The 18454-nt window shown below is 42.1% G+C and overlaps 1 protein-coding gene across 1 annotated transcript; it reads left to right on the forward strand.

Annotated features, from left to right (window-relative positions):
- The first annotated feature begins 14435 nt into the window (after positions 1-14435).
- LOC142931410 (cholecystokinin-like) lies at positions 14436-16924 on the forward strand. The gene is made up of 3 exons (XM_076075311.1): positions 14436-14556; positions 14687-14842; positions 16788-16924. Exons 1-3 carry the CDS (start codon positions 14436-14438, stop codon positions 16922-16924), a joined length of 414 nt encoding a protein of 137 aa, XP_075931426.1.
- Positions 16925-18454: the final 1530 nt, after the last annotated feature.

The raw sequence follows: 18454 nt of genomic DNA on the forward strand, positions 1-18454 counted from the left end.
ATGGACGGAAAGAAATAGAAAGAAAGAACAGGACATTGTAACAGAAAAGGACACGGTTCAAGAGCAGTGTTATTAATGACTCTCAAGGCCCATAGGATGGACTTCTACTTCTCTTTGTTAGTATGGAGTGGGATCAGGGATTTAATGAATTAGCGTTGATAGATTTGGCGCTTTGGTTGCTGTCCGTGGTGCTGATCAACGACTGGTTTGCAGGATAGGTGTTGCATGCTGAGCCTCTCCATGGTGGCATAGCAATCCTCTGCTTTGCACTTGTCTGGAGTGGTTGTGTGTGTCCGTGCGTGTGTCCGTGTCTGTGCGTGTGTGTGCGTGTGTGTGTGTGTGTGTGTGTGTGTGTGTGTGTGTGTGTGTGTGTGTGTGTGTGTGTGTGTGTGTGAACAAGTGCGCGCTTGTATGCGGGGCCATGTAGGCGGCAACCTCTGGTTCTGAAGAGCGAAGCCAATGTGGAAGTTCCTTAAACTTGCATTCTCTCTACTGGCCATCAGGGGGCGACTCCTCCAGTTGCAAATAGAACTCCGGTTTTATGGAAGTCTATTAGAAAATAACTCTACTTCTCTCTTGATTTATTACCTCAGTAAACATTGTGAACATGAGTTTATGATCTCAATCACTAGTTTTAAGTCTTCTTTAATACAGCATGATGTTCATTTCGTAAATTATGGTCCATTTAGAGTCAAATAGACCATAAAGCAGGGTATGCTTTAGGGCGGTTTAGGCCACTCCTCTGCAGTCCAAACATTCTTCCGCTCACTCGTTGCAAAGAACCAAAATCGCGATGGCCAAAATAAATAAATAAAAGTAATTCACACATTCCGTCTTTATGTAAAAGAAGCAGGACAAACTTTTCTCTTTCAGCCACACTTGCTGAAGTTTTTCTGAGCACAGGACTGAATGTCGACCAGCTTTATGTGTCATGCTGTGAAACTGGCTCTCAGGCAAAAAGAGGCTTTCCCTGGAGGGAGTTGTAGAGAGTCACATTATCAGGAATAAATAAACATTATTTGTCTCCAACCTCAGATAGAAGCCAGGATAACATTGTACAGAAGTTCAAAAACGCTCCCACCACTATCTACCAAAATCTTTTGAATTAACCGGTCGTATTGGTTGGACACGCTAATTGATCGTTTCCAGTCAGCAGCAGCCAAGCGCATCGCTGACACCTGTAATCTACCTCACCAGCACACACCAAAGCTCTCTCTGCCCCACTGTCTCTCCCTCTCTGGACAGTACATGTCCTCCCGTGGAGTCTGCTCGGACACATTTCTTCTGGTGATTGCCAAATTCGTGTCACATTGCAGCTCTGAACTCTCACAGAGCCAATGGCTGCCAAACCCTACTAACGCCTAATGAATTATACATCATGTGGGAGGGAGAGACGGAGGAGTGTGTGTGTCCAAAAATCATTAAATCCCCTGCTGTCTTCAGCGTGTTTAGAAATGGACAGCAAGCCAAGATAAGCAGTATAAAGAGAAGGACAGAGAAAAGTAAGAGTTTACACACTATTTCTTCGCTAAGGGTGCGAGACAGAAAAAAAACACGTCAGGATCCTTCGTCTATTGACTGTCGCTCATTCAAATTCAGCAAAGCTGGCAGGAAAAACACTGTGATGCAGAGCAGCAGTTACATAACAGAGCAGTCATCTGCTGCAAACCCTGCAGCAGACGGTCCAAACCTGAGACAGTTTTGACAGGTCAGTTGTACAAAGCTGAGTTTTAGGGCAACAGTGACACGGGTCAGCTGGATCAGAGAGATTGCTGATTGGTCAGAATGTCGACCTGTTGTTCTGCTAAATTGTAGATTTTGGCAGTGAGTGACAAGAGTCCCTGTAGCTCTAACTGGGCATGATAGACTTTGGCTTAATTTACCGTCTCTGTTCTTCATATTTGTAACAAGACTTTGGGGCATAATCAACATTTTTGCACATAGTCCCTACGACTACGAAGCCGATGAGACAAACTTTTATGGAAGGTTATTTTTTATATATATATATATATATATATATAGTAATATAAAGAGCAACAAAGTATCTGAAGGAGTGGAAGTCTAATTTTATACTTATTGACTTATTGTTTTCTGAATTTATTATTATTATTTTCAGATTTCAGATGCCGTTTGGTTAGGTTTAGACAATATACATAGCCTTCACAAATATTCATACGGTATCTAATGTGTGCCTTATTGTTTCAACAATGCTGCTGCATTCACAGAACAAAGAGTGATGACCCAAACTATGAAAACAAGACCCAAGTTGTAATGAACTGTAACACAGTAAGCCTTCAGGTTGAGGCATCTATAACCATTCGGCTTATAATAACATGATAATGGGATATGATCATATGATAATGATTTGGGTCATTCTGTTGTTTCCAAACAGAGCTATTTGGTAAGAGATGTGCATATTTTTTGGGGGGTTGTTTGCTGTTGATGGGATTTAATTTTCACATGTCACCAGTTCTGCGGAAAAGCAAACATCTCTGACGCTCATTTCGAGCAGACTGATGCTGATGCTGTTTGGTGCCGCCTGAGTTTAAATAATGTTGTTTTCAGCGGACAAACAAACCAGAGTAAACACACATAGCGTGAACACGCTGTGTTCTTTACCTCCTCAGATGAACACTCAGCATTATGCTTTTCCTCCAGCATATGCAAAGACTGTGTCACGTGAAATTAATTAAGTGATCCTTTCTTCAGAGGTGATCGATATTTGGTTATTTTGTAAAGATGGTGTTTGATACGTGCAGCTGCAGAGATCAATGAAGATATTGTGAAACCTTTTTATATCTAGGTAATGGTTTCCCTCAATGAGAGACAAGCCTGATGACTGTTTATCTCCTTTTATTGGCTAATGTCTTCTCGTACCACAGATATCCACATACAGTACATGAACGTCTTCCTGCATAAGCGTGAGACTCATATACGCACATATGTGGTCATCAATCTGAATGGCTCATGTTTAATATTTAATGATTTTGTTTTCCGTCTAATGGATTTGTGCGTAACTGCCGTGACGTGGGTTATGGAGCTACATTTATCTTTTCTCCGAGCATTAGAGGAACGTCATAATAAATATGATCAATTAAGTAAAACTGTCCCAAACAAAGAAGACTACAATCAAAGCTACATTTACATCTGTGATTTATTGGTGAATGAAAAGAAAAGGTGAGCCGTCCAGCATAAAGAAAACATAATTGTTATTAGAAAAACACATGAATTTGCTGTGTTTTCTTAAAAAAAAGGCTACTTATACTAATATGGGCATTGGCTGAACGTAATGAAGCCAAAGAGGGTTACATTAATGTCGTCAGATCTGACGTTATCATAACCTTAACACTGGGACTAATTAGCTCTACACTGCAATACAAGAGCAAGAGCGTATTCTACGTGGCTCATTAACTGGGGAGGATGCTTTCCTTCAAGGGGACATGCAACCTACGCCCGAGGCTGTGTTCGAAATCATTCACTGCTCCTCAGATAATAGACGCTCATTAGGTCAACAACGGAAGAGGTGCAACGGATAACAAAACCCACAGTTTGGAGTGTATCGGGGTTTTAGGTCACGGATCTGATCAGCATCTTTGTTGTTGTTTTCTTTTGTTATAGCTGCTATACAAGGCTCCAGACTTTGGTTTTTTATCACCGTCCTGAAAAATCATTTCAAATGCCCAGAAGTTGGTTTAAACCATCAAAAATTCTAAATGTTATCCTTTTACTTTGTTTTAGTCATCTATAGTGTTATTTGCAAATGTCAGCTGCTAATTTTGCCCATACAACAAGATGGGAGTTATGGTGTGTGTGTGTGTGTGTGTGTGTGTGTGTGTGTGTGTGTAATTTGCACTTTAACTCGTGCTTTGTATATTACCTGTTCCCCAATATCTTAAGTTTGAAAGTGATTCTTATATTCCTACACTTCATGCCTCTGAAATTCATGGTCAATTTTATATTATCCCATTTTTGTAGTTTTTCAAACCAGGCTTGATGTAGTTATGTGGATCTGATTGCAGCCACGGTGAGTCCGATTTCAGTGATTCTGACGAAAAGAGACGGATTGTTTAATTTATCTCTTTGTCAAATAACAAAATAAAGAAAATACCGTGACACAGCCATTGCGATGGAGCCGGTCTCTAATAAAGTCGTCACGGATATCTTTTCTCTGTGTGATGCCTGTGTTTGCTCTATATCCACTCTCCTCTGTCATCACTGACACACCACAGGGTCATTTATAATTCAGCATTGAGACCAAGCAGAGCCAGAGGAGGCACACGGATTGCCACAGTGGAGCAACAATTACCCGCCTCTCATGCCTCTCTATGTCCACGTATGTCTGTGCAAAGACATGCAGGCACACATACAGGTGATGGCATTTCCCAGGCAACGAGAGAGAGGGTTGATATCATTAGACCTGAAGCTGACTGGTGTGTCACACACACATTTTACATGTTTTGGTGTCTCATCACCAATAATAAGGTTTTAGCTTCATTATAATCACAAAACATCCTGAATGATGTGTTTTCCTCTTCTTCTGCCAGCCTGCCACTTCTTTGTGTCTCACTCATCAAAAGCTTTTTAATTGCACAGAGTTTAGAAATGTGCCATGATTTAATGAACCCACGTCAACTTAATTGGATGCAAAATATTCACATGCACACGTTTGGATGTGCAGGGAATATCTTCCTGGTAGTCGTCGCTTCTCTGTCTGAGTCCGTGACTGTGACATATTTGGCGTATTTGAAACTGCGGCCATATAGCTTCAGCTCTCCTTGCCTGAACATCGTGTCTAACTGCCTGTCAAAGAAGTATCGATCAGCTAGTTTCACTGAGAGCTGCTCTTGGTTTGTGGTATGAAGCTGCAGAGAAGCATCCACACTTGTTGTGGTTGAGTTACAGGCCAAAAGATCTACAGTACGTGCTTATTTATAAAAAGCAAGGCACACGCTCTTATTTAATTGGACAGTCCACAGAAACATTTCTAAATAAGAAAGTGTTGCTGTTATACAACAAGTTATGAAAACAATAAGCTGAAGATCACGACATTAAGGAGCAGTTTGCAAGAAAGTAGCCGAGGGCAAAAACCTGGCTGCTCTGTGAAAATATAAAATACATATTGCTGCGACTAAATTCCTCCTGATAAAACTACTCTGAAGGAAAATAGATCTTTAAACACTACAACACTGTAGAATCCCACAAAAAGAAGAGATTGCTACAATAGACACTCACCCCAGTTTTGTCGCCTGCCATTAATAACGGTGGAAACAAAATCTGTTTCTTCAATTCATCCCAGTTTACGTGATTTGACTGCACACATTTGGTAACATTTGCAGGTGATTGTAAGCAGCGGCATGGTGAGGACAATACTTGACCTCTCATCAGAAGTGTCGGTCCCTTTTGGTGCTAACCTTAAACTGATCCTCGTATTATTATGGAGGACTCCACTGTCATGTCAAAGTCTGAAGCTATTAAACCTTTAAATAGATCTTTCCTGCTGTTTATTCTTGGCTGGTTATTCGCGGTTTTGCATATAGTGGAGTGGAGTCTAATATAAAGACATCGTCAGATTGTGGTTCTATCTTTGGTTTATCAATGTTGGCTCTGTTTGATACGCAACAGTCCACACTTTATAGTGATTATTGTCACTCTGGTGATAGAAACACACATGTTATATTACAGGTTTATGCAAGAACGGCCATTATGTATATTTTCTTAAATGTTTCTGCTAAGTGGTACACAAGCAAGTGTACAACATATCAGTGAAAAGAGAATAAAGTAGGATTTTCCCCATAGAAGTTCTATCATGCTGCAAATTCGAGTGTGAAATAACCCATTTCCCATATAATTGATGTTAACGGATGTTTGAAAGCTGCCATAAGCTGTAATTTTCCTCCTTTTTCTCAGAACCACTTTACCTTTTATCTCACCGTTTGTCCTTCGACAGTCCAAACCTGAGCTGGAGCATTAACACTAACACTCTGCTGAAGATCTGACAGGTTACAGGTTACAGGTTCCCATGCTACATTCAGCTGATATGCTTTGACAGCTCTGACATAAAGGCAAGTGATGAATTTAATTTAAAAGAGTAAATAGGTGGAAAAACATAACGAATGGAGTTGCTCCCATACAGTACAAGTGTACCACATGACACAATTAAGCCATGAATGGCCTATTGTGCTCTCTTTTGACTCTACTTTTCACTTGATTTATTACCTCAGTAAACATTGTGAACATGAGTTTATGGTGTTAATTGCTAGTTTTAAGTCTTCTCCAAATGAATACAGCATGATGTTCATTTGGTAAATTATGGTCCATTTAGAGTAAAATAGACCATAAAGCAGAGTGGGCTTTAGGGCGGGGCTTACTGTGATTGACAGGTTGCTACCACAACGTAGTCCGATCTGGGAGTTGTCTGTGTCTTTGTCTTGCATCTTTAACCCTTTCACAGGGTGTTTTCAGTGTATTAAAGTTAATTGTAACATTTTTGCCGCCCTAAAAGAATCTTAGCTCCACCCTCTCATGTCACTTCTGGTTGCAAAAAACCAAGATGGCGACAGCCAAAATGCCAAAGCTAAGGCTTCAAAACAGTGGTCCACAACGTCTCGGTGACTACGTCCACTTCTTATTTACAGTCTGTGACTCCTTCACTTTAATCAGCAGCAGGTTGCAAGCACTAGTTGTAGCATTTATTCACTGACAAAGAGAGTCTGAAAGAGGTGAAACAATGCTTTCGTTAACGCTAATCAATAGTATTGACTGAAACCCTTTGAGTTTAACAGAGCTGAAGTTCTGGCTTGCTGTTAATTACTAAGTTATCACAAGGACCAGCCACACAGAGTAACTCACCTTTCCCCTGCAGTCAATCACATCGCTCTCCTACACCGCTCGCTCGCCCGGTCAGTTTAATTTATTTTAGTAAATTGACCCACGAAGGAGGAGGGAATTAAATGTCAATGAATTAGCTGCTCTATTACAACAGTTATATCTTTGTGCATTTGTGTGCCTGTTACAAGAGATGGGAGGAGAACACGGCGAAACGTATACATCAAGATTTGAGCAATTTGCACATGATAATACACGATAGAAAATTTCCATCATAACGGGTCCATTGCTGGACCGAGACGAGTTTCGGTCTCATCATCCCGTGAGTCAGAACAATTGATGTGAAGCACATAGTGTGATAGGTCTTCCCGTCCTGCCCACACCGGGGGCTCCATTTCCAAGGAAATTCATTCACACGACGCGGTGAAGTCACCTGCAGCCGGCAAAGAAAATGGAAAAGCTCCGTGTGTGGAGGAGACGCTGGAAACAAAATGTCAGTCTTGATAACTTTTCCTCCTTCATCCCAATATTTGTATGTGCAAAATAAGATTGATTTTGATGTATGGAATTGAAACGTGTGCTTGTTTACGGGCATGATAATTCAAAGATGAGAGGAATCGGCATAAAGATTACTGTGTAATCACTTTTTATTATTCCCAGCCATGCAGCCAGTTTGTAACGGCTGTGTGGTTGGATGTTTCTTGATCCATTGTTTCTTGGTGTGTCTAAACGGGTATGTGGGGCTCCGTCGTCCTCTGAAGATCCAGGTTATCATTTTTTCACAACGCACTTGAAACTGAATTCATTGTGACTCAAGTGCAGCCGGACCACCTCTGTTTCCACACAACCGGCAGCGCTGTCCCCACGTTGGCACTCATCAATAACCGAGTGTGTGTGTGCTTGAAGTGTGCAAACGCACATGCATGTACAAGTGTGTGATTGCAGCTGTGGTGTTGTGCTGAAGCGGCCCGGCACTCGGATGAAGAGAGGATGCAGCTTTAGGGCTTCGTGTGGAGAGGGTTTACGACTGGTGGGCGGCCGGTCCTGATGGGACGATAATGTGTGACGTCATGTGCTCTTTGTTATCCATGGTGACCGCTCTGCATACAAGAACTCATTTACTGAGCATCAATGTTTGATATATTTTTTTGTATTTTTCATTTAAAGGGACAGTGTGTGGGATTTGGTGACATTTAGCAGTGAGGTTGCAGATTGCAACCAACTGAATACCCCTCCGCTCACAGCTTCACAAGCGTGTCAGAGAACTACGGTGGCCTTCAGGTAACGTAAAAACACGAAAGACTCTCGCTAGAGTCAGTGTTTGGTTCTTTATTACTTCTTTTAACCGTACCGTTTACAGTAAAAGCCTTAGATACACGCTAACTGTTAACCAGAGGGAACTCCAATTACCTCATAGCGTTTTGCTTAAAGGAAACTTGACTAAAATAGCTAACAGTAGCTTAGGCTACTGAACAATTTACCTCAAACAGACTGCCAGACGCTACTCTGGGTCAATTGGATCCCGGTAGTTGGTCTATTCAAACCTTATATTGAAAAAGTCGTAATGTGCACATTCTTCTTTCTCATCTGTTCAACATTTAAATGAGCCGTGAACTTGTGATGTTTGAGAAATGTTTGTTAACTTGTGTGTCGTCTTTTCTGTAGGACTTTAACTCCCTGACCAGCCTGTCCCTTTAAGAAGAATGAGTGCACTTCCCCTTTAAAAATGTCTTTGTTGATATTTTTTCCTGCTGTAATGTTTGTCCTTTGCAAACAAGGGGATGTTTACTTGTTTCTCTTCACTAACAATATTTATGTTTTGTTTATGCTTCTTGAGAAGGTAAGTTTAATTAATGTCTTTTACCGAAGTGCATTTGACTAATTGGCTCCAAATGAGGGGAGATTTATGCCACCTGGGTTAAAGTGGCACTAATCCCAGAGATCCTCCCTGATTGGCCACAGAGAGCAGGTGACAAAGTATAAAAGGTTTTCAACAACAGCAGACTGGTTGGTCTGTTTTTCACTCTCCAGGAAAATGGAGGAAGGCCAGTGTTTTGTGTACCAGATGATTTCTTCTCATTAATTGTCTGCAGAGGACCTTAAGTGATAAACCAGATGAAGTGGTTTATGGTTCTCCTTTTCATGACCGTTCTGAGTTAATTTTGTTTTCCTGGAAAATCAACGCTGGTCCATTCTTCCCACTCACACTGCCAGCCATCCTCAGGCCATTTTGCTTCATAACATGTCTTCTTTCAGACTAGTGGAAAGAAAACTTTACAAATACATATTTAGGTGTTCATTCTTTAGATTTGTCTCTAAAATCACAAAATGGTACTATCTAAATAAAGTTATCATTATTATTTTATTATTATCATCATTATTTAAAGGATGTTTTATCAACTTTAATCCATCCCTATTTTATATTTTATTTTTTTACAAATCATTTTGATGTCCGGTTCCACCACCACCTCGTATTTATATCATTTTAAAGTGATTAATCTGGGCAAACAATGACTGGACCATCACACACACTGATATTCTAATTGACACTAACAGATGGGTGTACAGTATGTAGCGTTCCTGCTGACACGAGGCTCCCGCTGAGCTTTTAAATTGAGGCCCTGCGACATACGGAGAACCACGGTTCACATGAGGCAGATGTCATTATCAGCTCAAGAGGTACAACCAGCAGGTAGCTTATAAATGTGAAGGCACTCAAAGATCTCAATGGTCCTCTGAGTTGGAGCTGAGCGATGGGGCCAAAATCTTATATCTCTGCAGGTCATTTCATAGCTATATTTATCACAGCATGTTTTCTGGTAATTCTATAAATACATAGTCTAGTGAAGCCTGTTTTTGTGTATACTCCCATGAGGATTAAATACTTGGTCTTGAGTATTTTCTCATTCTTAACAAGAACATGTGCAAACTGTTTCAAGTGAAGTTATAGAGAAAAAGTAAATACACATCCCCAGCTACACACTGACTATGTTAACATGCATGTACACAAATCCAGAGTAATCAGATTAAGACACTAGTTTGATTTAACGACACTGGGGTATTCTCAAAAAAATGCATGTTATAAGTTCAGTAATCAACTGGGGAAGTTTCATGGTGATATCTATTTACTTTTTTGTTTTTTTTACCCTCTTCACCTGGGGTGACTCCCCTTAACTTAAAGTTGGAGAAGTTTGTGACTGGAGGGTTGTCAGTTGGAGTCCACTTTGTTAATCACTTTGAACGGACAGATAATGTAAAAAACAAAACCGCAATATTTCTCACCAGATATTTAGTCGACTATTATTCCGTATCATTGTATCTCGATTCATGATTTAATCACGTTATGAGTTAGACGATAGGTTATCGTATTTAATCATCACCCGGCCCTCGCCTGAGTGCATGTGTGTCTGAGACGGTAATAGATCTATGCATTATTTAGTCTGTTTACTAACTGCAAACCAAAGCCGTAGCAAATGCCCTCTGCGAGGGGTCTCTCACCACCTCTCTTCATAATTGCAGATTTCAGTCAGATTCTTTTTCACAGAAACCTCTCCACTGTCACTAATTAGTCGCTTTAACAAGCATTTAAGATATCACTCCAGATGTGTGCTGCATGCATTCAGACATTCAGTAGCTCCCCTACATTAGGAGGTGAGCGATCACGCTCAACAGGTTGCCTTGAGGCTGCACTGAATCCACATCTCAAACTCAAATACACACTAAGAGGATTCGGCTGAACTCACAAACACACACATTTCACACACATGCACGCCTCCCACTCCACATGGTTAATTAATTCTAATTTGAACGGCGGTGGCCTCACCTCCTACACTCATGCCTTCTGACGGTGCCTGGAGATACGGCGTCTTCAGGGAGCGAGAAAGACGGGCAGACCGGAGCAAAGCCATGAATGTGAAAGTTAGAGAATGTCAGAGTGAGCTGATGAGATCGAGAGAGACTCATCGCTCCCGACTGACAGCTGCGAGTTGTGGCCCAAAGTTCGGCTTGCAGCTTGTTAACCGGCAGCCGGAGGTGGTTGAATTAAATTGGGACGTTTTTAATACCCAGAAACACCAGTAAACAGCACGCTGTAAGCACACAATCTGGCAACGTAATGATATCTGATACCACTGCAGAAAACAATCCAACTATGTCTGGACACAGCAGGCTGTTTAGAAAGGAGATTTCAGGAAGGATTCAAGGATGATTTATTGTCATTAAGCAACACGAGGATGCACAACGAAAAACATGACAAACAAAAGCAGTAGTACATTCCATTTTTTTAAATTTTGCATCATAAGGAATACAAACAGCAACAACAACAACAATTCTCTGGGCAGATAATATGGCTGACATAACATTGTCCATCAACTTTTAAAATGTTTGAGCACCAAGCATCATTGATGTAAACACCGAGTCCACCTCCTCTCGTCCCTCCGGAGTCCTGCAGTTTGCCCATCAAGTGCCGCTTGACCCGGGACGCCACGATGGAGCCAGGTCTCTGTAAAGAAGTGGGCTCATCTGTCGCCGATCTTCCGTCGCTGGGTTCGCCTGAAGTCTTATTTCATCCATCTTATTTTTCCTGCAATCGAAGATCAGACAGCCAGGAGCATGCTGGGTAGTGGAGTGGCCTCAGGTCCTAGCTGGGTTAGCTTAGCTTCCATCCCGGCTCTCCTCCCTGCTGCAGTTCGGTGGCGTTTAATCCGGCAGGTCTGGCTAGGTGGTCGGCCGAGGGCGGTGATCGTCTCAAGGGCCGCTGCACCTTTTCCGATGTTGAGTGTGTTCTGTCATATGCCGTAGGTGCTCCAGTTAAAAACACAAAGAAACATCAGATTAACATGTCCACGCCCACTTAGGAGACGGGAAGTGTATACTATTTTAAAACATTAGTGAGGCTTGTAATACGTTATCTTTGATGTCATCCATCTTTATGTAAGTCTACATTTTGGCACAACAGCTGCCTGCTGCGGCTGTTGGTTGATGAGAGCGGTGAGAGTGAGCCGAAACAACACAATCTCACGCCCAACTTCCCAAATATCGACGGTTTGTCAGTGGCCCTCAATGTACCGCGCTTTCAACTAACTCCGATATAAACCACCCACGTCATTATTAGGCGGTCGGACCAACTGACGCAGTAAAAAGAGCGAGATAGTCCACACAGGTCAGGTGGATGGTTCAAACAAACAGGACTTTCATCAAGGAGACCGCTGTTAGTGTCCTGTGCGAAACTAAAAGTAAACGTTGATATTTAGTCAAGTGAATTGTTAGTCCTTCGCTAGTCATGTGAGTTGTTGGTCAGTCAAATACACTCTTTTCCTAAACCTAACTAAGTTACCTAAACCTTTATTTTGAAAAGATACGAAAACTGACACGCCGTCCTCGAGTCGTCCAAAACTGACGCTAGAGGGCTACGTAGAGCGTAGCGTCATAGTCTGAAGCTTAGGGCCACTGACCAATACGTCGGTATTGACGTTAAATCTACAGTTTAGACAATCATTCATTTGTTATTGAAGTTGTTCTCTCTCTATTAAAATGTCTTTTTTAATCCATTTGAGAAACGGGTTTCAATCCTTTGGCGTTTGGTCGTGGGGCAACTCTTTTCATTCTTCACAGTTGGATGATGGTCGTTCATCATCACTGGCAGCAGTTCAAGTCAAGTGTCAGGGGAGCAGTCGCTAATTATAACAGGGACTCTTCACAGATGTAATTGCTGTTCTTCATTTATTTGGCAGCAAATGAGCACTTGATCCATATTTCATTGAAAGTCAGCGCTCCATGGAGAGTTACTTTGAGTACAGCTCACAAGTGTGTGTGTGTGTGTGTGTGTGTGTGTGTGTGTGTGTGTGTGTGTGTGTGTGTGTGTGTGTGTGTGTGTGTGGAGAGAACAGCTTCACACTGTTGCTCATTTATCTCTCCTAATTAGCAGTGAAATGATGTGTTTGTTCCTCCTCCGTGGTTCCCCTCAGTTAACAGCCTCAGTGATACGTTTTCTTGTCCACATTATCTCCGCAGGTACAAAACAGCTCCGGCGCCGCGACAGAGATCTTAATCCTGTCATGCATCAGCGGGCTGTTGGCCTCATTAATAAAAACATTAAGCTGGTGATTGGCTATCGACTCAGGTGACGGGCTGGTTTGCTACACCTGCACGATCGATCAGCCGGGTTAATCCTGTGTGCTACGGGGGGAGAGAGGGGGGAGAAAGGAGGGGAGGGGAGTAGGAGGATGCTGGAGATGTCTCAGTTGGAGCTCAGTCACCTGTTAAATTAACAAAACTGAAGACACACTTGTTTTTAAGTGTGAACATCCACTAATGCATGTGTGGGTGTGTGTACAAATAAACACACCCACACATGCCCGACCACACAGCCATCCTCCCCATCATCCACCCACCCACCCACCCACACACACACACACACACACACACACACACACACACACACACACACACACGTGCTTCTCGTGGCGCAATTTAAAATGTGTGTCATATCAGTATGCTTCACAAAAATACACTTATTTCCAGTCAAACAAAGAAAGCTTTATTTTAACATCAATTTCAAGAGATACTTTTAACCCAGATGATTCCCTGTTAATGTGCACAACACACAAAAACACACTTTTACACACACGTTAATGTCAAAGCATTGTCAAACAGCTTCTGAATTTTTTTTATGATGGGCAAACAATAAAGACGATAAAACTGAAGCAAGCTGTTGCCATTGTTGAGATTGTAGCAAATATGCTCACATAAGGCTCGCAAACACACGGAGGAATACACAGGATGTACGCTGAGGCAACACACACACACACACACACACACACACACACACACACACACACAGGGCGCTGAGCGTGGAGTATAAAAAGGGCATCCTTCCCACTCAACAGAGAAGTGCTCTGCTTACTCTCACACACTCCTCTGACACTGAACCTCTTTTCTCAAGGTAAGGAAACCGCTATTTATTTTTTTATTGTATGACAGACCAGAGCTTTAAGCTTTTTTACAAGATGTTTTTTAATATTGTGAAAGTAGTTTTTCTTCTTTATAATCAGACTGGGATTCAGACATGGAGGCAGTTTTTATAAAAATGCAAAAGAAAATATTCTGCATTTTTACAATTTTGTGTCAATTTTGCCTTGATTTTCTTTCATATGTAAAATAAATATGTATGCAAAAACATACCATTGAGTGTATTTGTTCTATAACGATTAGAAGGTTTTAGATTTTAAATAATAACATGCTTTACTTTTTTTCATTTTACTCAACATATTTCCAGTTTTCCCAACGCAAATTTGTGGAAATGAGAGATTCTCTCCGCATTGACAATCGGGTCACTTGAACCTGCTGAAATTGAGATGCAACTATCCACAGTGTGCTGCGCGCCGTGCCCATTGGATAACAGTGTGAATATTATATTATGCTGTTTCTGATTCACGCTCCTTTTTTTCGGTGCAGTCAGAGCTACAACTGCGAAAGAGCAGTTGTCTGGCAGATGGGCTCAGTTGTGGTTTCTCAGTGTGGAAGATGACTGTTGAGTCAGGAGAGGAGAACGCATCTCAGATTCATTAAACTTTTCCTCCTCTCTCTCTCTCTCTCTCTCTGTGTTTTAGATGACTGCAGGGTTGTGTGTGTGCGTCGTGCTGGCAGTCTTGTGTACGAGCTGTTTGGGGCTCCCCTTCTCCTCCCAGCCTCTAGACGAGGGCCACCGCTCCGTGTCCGCTGCTTCTGAAGGTACTAACTTCTCACAGCGGGGGATAAAAAGAAAGAAGAAGAAGAAAAGGCACGTTGCACTAATATATCACAGTAAATTTCCTTATCTGACATCTGCCCTTGTGTGTCTTCATTTGTCTGTGTTGAGCAGCTCTCCTTGAGGGTGACACCCACACCTTTGGAGAGCCCCACCTCCAACACAGCCGCTCTGTCCCCCAGCTGAATGCTCTTCCTCTGGCTGAGGAGGATGCTGACTCCCGAGCCAACCTCAGTAAGCTGCTGGCAAGACTCATCTCCTCCAGGAAAGGTGTGTGTGTGTGTGTGTGTGTGTGTGTGTGTGAGGATGCACACCTGCAGCATCTTGAAGGATAGTAAGCGGGTAGATGTTTGTGAATGCGAGTGCGTAGAGAGAAACATCTGGCAACTACATATATTTGCAAAATAGGTTCATTTTCAGAGACAAGCGCTTCTTTCCCCTTCCCATTCTCCTCCCCTCGATCTTGCTAATTACTGGAATCAGCGCACAGCACAGCTTTGTAAAATGAATTAGTGGCTCTGAAAAGCTTTTGTGGTTTGATAGAGCACGTATGAGAGTGCGCAGCCTTCCGGTCATTCTCCTCAATACCATCTTATTTCACTTTCTACTTCTCCAATGCCAGGAGAAAAAGCCCTCAACCCTGTCATAGTTCCTCATGTTCAGCGCTCTGATCTCTCTGGCTGTGTGAATGTCTCTGACACAACACACACACACACACACACACACACACACACACACACACACACACACACACGCACACACACACATGCATATACTCAACGTCAAGACCTGCATCTTCTGTTTGGCTTCCAGAAACTTCATGTGTGTCCACGGTCTCTAAGCAGGACAAGTAGCCGGAAACTGTCTCATTGTCACGTAGCCATAGACATGTGACATTTTTCAACACGAGATCAAAGGTTAGAAGAAAATGTTTTCTGCTTAAAGTTTATCATCTGGTGTTGCATAAGCATCAGCAAAACAATAAATAAATGCAAAAACAGACCATTCAGCCAGACAGTGAAGACTATAAAATGTCAAAGGGCAAATTGAAATCGATATGTACTGTAAGGGGATGTGTGCATGTGTGTTTTCTGTGTAACCGTGCGTGTGTGTTTGTGGGTGTCAGTGTTCGTGTGCTTGCTGTTCACTTGCATGTTTCGGTGTAGGAGGTGTCGTTGTCGAGCCTTCTGCAGCCAATCTTCTCAGCACACCAGGGAACTTAAACGCTGTGTGTGTGTGTGTGTGCGTGCGTGCCCGTGTGTGTGTGTGTGTTGCGTAGGAGGATGTGGGTGGAGTGAAAACAGCATCTCTGCTAGCGCTCAATTGATTACCAAAAGGATAGCATTCCTACTTCTGTTTTAAAAGAAGGGAGGTCACAGTGTGTGGGGGGGGGGGGAGAAGAAGAAGAAATGAGGGCGCGATGATCATTTCGAGGGAATGGACACCCGTTGGTGCAAATGTAGGCCGCATATTAAGAAAGGAGACGGTAATAGTATGTTATCACCCTAAAGTCCAGCTGGTGGTGGAACGTCCCCCTTTTAGCTCGGCGTTGTGTGAATGTGAGATACATAACGAGGAAGAGACAATTAAAATGTCCAAAAAGCAAACCAGCTCCACAACATTTTAAAAACCCAAATAGTCCCAGAAACCAAACACAGATCAGCTGGTGGAGATGAAAACACGTTTGTCTCTGGAAGAGTATAAACACCAGATTGTGAAAATCATAATTTGGTAAGGAACTCAACTAACTGCTAAAAACTGCGAAAGAAAAAGCTGTAAAAGTGATGACGTATTTTTCGTATTAAAAGCATCAATCAATGCAAATACATTTCAGTGCATGAAGACTATAGTGAGAGCATCACTTGTGTCCTATCTCGCCCAAAACTGCCACCAGATTTAATAGCATGTTTTAGTTAAATGAATCCTTTCAGCTCCGTCAGAGTGTTTCAGGGAATAACAGGATCACATTCACTCTGTTATTGCACCACATTTGCTTGAAACACATTTCAAACTAGCCTTCTCCAGCTGTCTCGAAGCAGAAACAAACCAAAAGCAGGAAAAACAAACCCAGTGAAGTTTTTAGCCGCTCTCATGCTCTACAAACTCTGAGGAATACTAATTTCCCTCCTGCTCTGTTCCTCCTCCACCCACTCTTTCTATCACCTCCACTCCTCCTCCTCCTCCTCCTCCTCCTCCTCCCCACTTCTCCTCCCAGGTTCTGTGCGTAGAAACTCCACGGAGAACAACAGAGGCAACGGACTGAGCGCCAACCACCGGATAGCAGACAGGGACTACTTGGGGTGGATGGATTTCGGCCGCCGCAGTGCAGAGGAGTACGAGTACTCCTCGTAAAGGAAAGTCACGGCTCAGACGTCTGCGTACGGGCACAAGAAGAAGAAAACACCCCACGCAAGCTGGCTCCCCACTGTCTCACAATAAAGAGTTGATTTATGATGTATTTGTTGTACATTTGTTTGTAAAACTGTAATAATGCAATATACATATGCCAAATTTTGCAGAAAAGCTCTCACTGTCCAAGGTGTGTTTGTTTCTGGTTTTCTTTGGTTTCTTTATCATTTTGAGTGGAAAAGATTGGGATGGTGTGAACATCTGTTGGGACTAACTGGACTGAATAAAGATTGGAAATGTCACACTCTGCATATGAATTCTTCCAACGCAACGCATGCTGCTGAAATCAGAGCCATTAACATTCATTGGGTGTCAAAAAGCGGATGATCTGTGGCACCTCATTACTACTGCGAACATACAACGGTCTTAGTATTCTGATGTTATGAAACCTAATACATCAGGAGCATCACTATGGTTGACAGCGTGAGCATGTATGACTACTCTTAACACACACATCGTTGCTCTAAAAGTCATTTTGGTGAATAAAAACACTTAAATCATTTGGCTTATTACGTTCCAAAATCAGTGTCATGCTGATTTTTCTGTTGGATGAAACAAATCCTTCCAATTCCATTTCTTCATTTTCCTCTTCCCTACACTCCACCGAGTCAACCAGACTGATTTTGAATACAGAGAGGATGACCGGTAAGAAAATGGCGGCTGCTTTTACATGCCAAGTTCCCGGGCTTTTGTTTAATTGTTTTCTGTGTCTGCCACTTCCTTCTCTGACATTGAAATTGCTGGAGAAATAATTTCTTTGGGCAAGGAAATGTATTTTGTTGGGAAGCGTCAGATGTCACTTTGTGGGACAAAGAAAGATCTTTGTGCACCTCTGTAAAATCTGAGATTCATCAGGTAAACTGGATTTGGTTCTTCTCAAACTCGAAAGCCAATCGCTGTCCAATATGTAAAAGCTGGCCAAGAAACCCGAATCATCCAGACACACGACTTTCGTGTCCCCTTAAAGTGGACATGTTATCACAACAGTTGATAGCGTCTCTAATCACGTGAGTCACTAAACCCAACTAAGTGGTTTTGTTGCCTAAACCTAAATGTCCTGTAAGGATGGTAGTTTATTTTGAAAATACACTAAGCATGTTACCAACGAATATCCAGAATTTCTCAAAAAGGGAAAAAGATTAGATGAGCTTTATATATTTATTATTTATTTATTTATTTATTTATTTATTATTGTATGTAAAGAGTATTTGAAGCCACATCCGGACCATGTCCCTCCGGATAGTTAACATATCATAAAATCTTTATTGTAATGGAGATCTGGGAGAAGGAGGGTTTTCTGTTCTTGTCTGAACTTACTGGATTTTGCCTTCTGATGTATTTCGGGATTTTGTTTTGCTGTATGCCATATCACCATGAAAGCGAAATTGCTGGACCACGGCATATTATGGGTAAGGATGCTGGGTTGATGAATGTAAAGGGAGAGATGTCTGATGCTGAGATAAAGGGTCAGCG

The sequence above is a fragment of the Anarhichas minor genome, unplaced genomic scaffold (assembly GCF_050575085.1).
Source record: "Anarhichas minor isolate MPS153535 unplaced genomic scaffold, ASM5057508v1 ptg000051l, whole genome shotgun sequence".
In the NCBI taxonomy this organism is placed as follows: domain Eukaryota; kingdom Metazoa; phylum Chordata; class Actinopteri; order Perciformes; family Anarhichadidae; genus Anarhichas; species Anarhichas minor.